The sequence below is a fragment of the Salvelinus namaycush genome, chromosome 28 (assembly GCF_016432855.1).
Source record: "Salvelinus namaycush isolate Seneca chromosome 28, SaNama_1.0, whole genome shotgun sequence".
Lineage (NCBI taxonomy): Eukaryota > Metazoa > Chordata > Actinopteri > Salmoniformes > Salmonidae > Salvelinus > Salvelinus namaycush.
The window spans coordinates 39,674,217-39,677,067 of NC_052334.1; the positions used below are offsets into that span (position 1 = coordinate 39,674,217).

At 41.4% G+C, this 2,851-nt stretch overlaps 1 protein-coding gene across 1 annotated transcript; it reads left to right on the forward strand.

Annotated features, from left to right (window-relative positions):
* Positions 1–844: 844 nt before the first annotated feature.
* Positions 845–1,186, forward strand: LOC120023353 (DNA-binding protein inhibitor ID-3-A-like). Its single transcript, XM_038967363.1, has one exon. The coding sequence runs from the start codon at positions 845–847 to the stop codon at positions 1,184–1,186; it is 342 nt and encodes a 113-aa protein (XP_038823291.1).
* The last annotated feature ends 1,665 nt before the right edge of the window (positions 1,187–2,851 follow it).

The window sequence follows — 2,851 nt, forward strand, 5'->3', positions numbered from 1 at the left end:
AACAAATTAAAAACTGTAATTCACAATGAAGGTAGTTTGAACTTTCAAGCACTCATGTATGATAAGGTTTATAACTGTTTGGATAAGTTATCTAATTTCTTGTGAATGGAAAGGATTGTTATTCCTATAAAGCGAGTGAATGGTGTGAAATCCATCACCTTTCATACCGCTTATAATTATAGGATTTTCAAGCTGTCTGTCTGCTCTCTGTCTTGTCTCTTGACATCTTTTAAAACCATGTGACACCAAGAGAGGTGAAAAAAAAAGATTCCAGACGCCGAGATGTCTGTAAAGTCATGACAGGAACAAACTGCCGTTAAAGATGTAAAGGTAACGTGTGGCTTCAATTTGATAAAGAAAGAAGACCCAGAGTGGGCCCTAAGCCTATATTTGTCTTGGCACAAACTATGTCAGTGAGCAGAATAGTAGCCTAGTCATATTTAGGCCTATTAATCTAGCAGAATACCCTATCAGAATAGCCTATCATATGCCTATCATATGTTGTCATCCGTATTCAGTGCTCACCAAAATATGCTTTGTTGATTGTAGCCAAATAGGCCTACCTAAAATGATGTGTCTAATTGTTGGTCAATCCAACAACATCCAATCAGAAACCCTATGCTCCTCAGAACCACCAGGAAGTCTCTACACTGGCTAATCAGAGTTCGAGGGTTTATTTATTTGTGAGAAGGGGGCGGCGACTGGTTGACAATGGTGTATAAAGCCATCCTCACACTAACAGAATTACTGTAGCTGGTTGTTGCCTGAGTGAGAATATTGGATCCTTATCCGAATCGGAACGTCATTTCGAATTGAAATAATTAATTGTAGCCTACTCACAAACATGAAAGCCATCAGTCCAATGAGATCTGTCAGAAGCTGCTACGAAGCTGTCCGCTGCATTTCGGATCAGAGTCTCTCCATCACCCGGAATAAGCCATCTATGGAGGAACCCGTGGGCGCGTTGTGCGATATGAATGACTGCTACTCGAAACTCAAGGAGCTGGTACCGAGTATCCCACAGAACAAGTCTGTCAGCCAAGTGGAAATTCTGCAGCACGTTATCGACTACATCTTCGACCTGCAAATCGCGCTAGAAGACGAGTCTTCAGCGACAACCACGCCTGACTTGGTGCTGTCACTAAAGGTGAAGATGGTTGCCCCGCGCCCGCCCACGTTATGCTGAATTTTATTGCATGTGTCTTTAATTCCTATTGTATGAAATGGAGGAATAGACGTGCATGTAACGGAAGACATGTTTTTCGCTATGTTTTACCTATGAACAATGTAACATGGTGAACGGTCAAAATGTATTCATCAAGTATCGGTGCGTGTTGCACTATATGTAACCAGTGTATCCACTCCATGCGTCATTGTTTATATCTTGTTGTCAAGTCTGGCTAAGAATTTCGCTTTCAGTGGCTATAATATTTCTAATTTTTCTTTTCCATGAAGACTGCAGACCTTGCACGCAATTTCTCCCAAGAAGATGGACGATTGTGCCATTAAACAGGAGGAATGTGACTTCCAGAAATGGTAGGTATCTATACATCTGTTTACATCTATTCATGTGTTATTACTGTTGCATTACATGTATATATAATCTCCAATTTGCTGTGAATAGGCTGGCAATGGCATTGGACTGCTTCAGGAAAAAAGTGTGTGAACAAACTCCATACTTCTTCAAATTATTAACAACAATAAATAGCAATATCAGGCACTGGTTTTGGAGATGAAGGGGGCATTGCTATGCAGGGAAAGAGTCTAGTCCCCTTTACCCTCTTTTTCTTACCCCCCTCTCACCATGGTTGCCAATTAGCCAAGCCAGCGAATGTGTAGGGGATTCATTGCTATCAGCCTGGGGTTAGTGAAAGTTCCACACTAGGCGCCAGTCTGTCTGCTCCCTTTCTCCAGTGGAGGGAGGGAGAGAGGGAGGGAGCGTGAGAGAGGCAGAGAGAGAGTACTGACTTAACTTTTTCTTCCCTTTCTCTCTGTGCAGGTGCAGAGAAACACATGTCTCCACTTCACTCTGGGTTAGAGGATAAGAGGGGCAGAAAGAAGGGGTAGTATTTGGAGTGGGGGGGGGGGGGAAGAGGATCAACATCTTCTCTACACTCCTCCAGTCACTTCTCACCAGACGTGGAGTAAACAAACACCAAAGCAGAAAAATATTTGAATGGATATACTCTCTACTTGTTCCTCTCAGTAGTTTTTTGTGTATGTGTGTGTACCCCCCTCCCCTTGTTATCTTATCATTTGAAGGTTTTTCCAACTAGGTCAAATTGTGTACATATCTAATTTGTGAAAGCTATGAGGGAGATAGTTCAGAAGAATGTGGTCTGGGGGGGGGTCCTTGGTTAGGATCACAACTCTATACTAGAGTTGATTGTAAATGTTTGTAGGGATTGTGTATTTCTACTGACAATGTCAAATAATTGCTGAGTTTTATCAACTTTTTATAAAAGTGTGTTTTGTATGTACGTTCTTATGTAATAAAATTACTAAATGTTCCGAACGTTCTGTGAAGTACTGTAGCTTTTTTTTTCTTGGATAGTAATAGGGTCGCGTCCCAAAAATGGCACCTTGTTCCCTTGGCAGTGCACACTTTTAGTCAAGGCCCATAGCAGTGCCCTATCTAGGGAATATGGTGCTATTTGGGACATATTCTATATATATATATACACACACAGTATATATATAGTATGGTGGCTGATTAGCTTGAAGAACTCTTATGATTTCATAAAATACTTTGAGATGACAGGATGTATTCAACAGGCGATTGAGGTCTTGTGGTTGGAAATCACATGACGGGTGTTTCCTGTATCTATCTCAGTTTTTCCATGAGCATAGG

Coding starts and splice junctions, on each gene's coding strand:
- LOC120023353 (XM_038967363.1), top strand. CDS start 845: ATGAAAGCCATCAGTCCAATGAGATCTGTCAGAAGCTGCTACGAAGCT.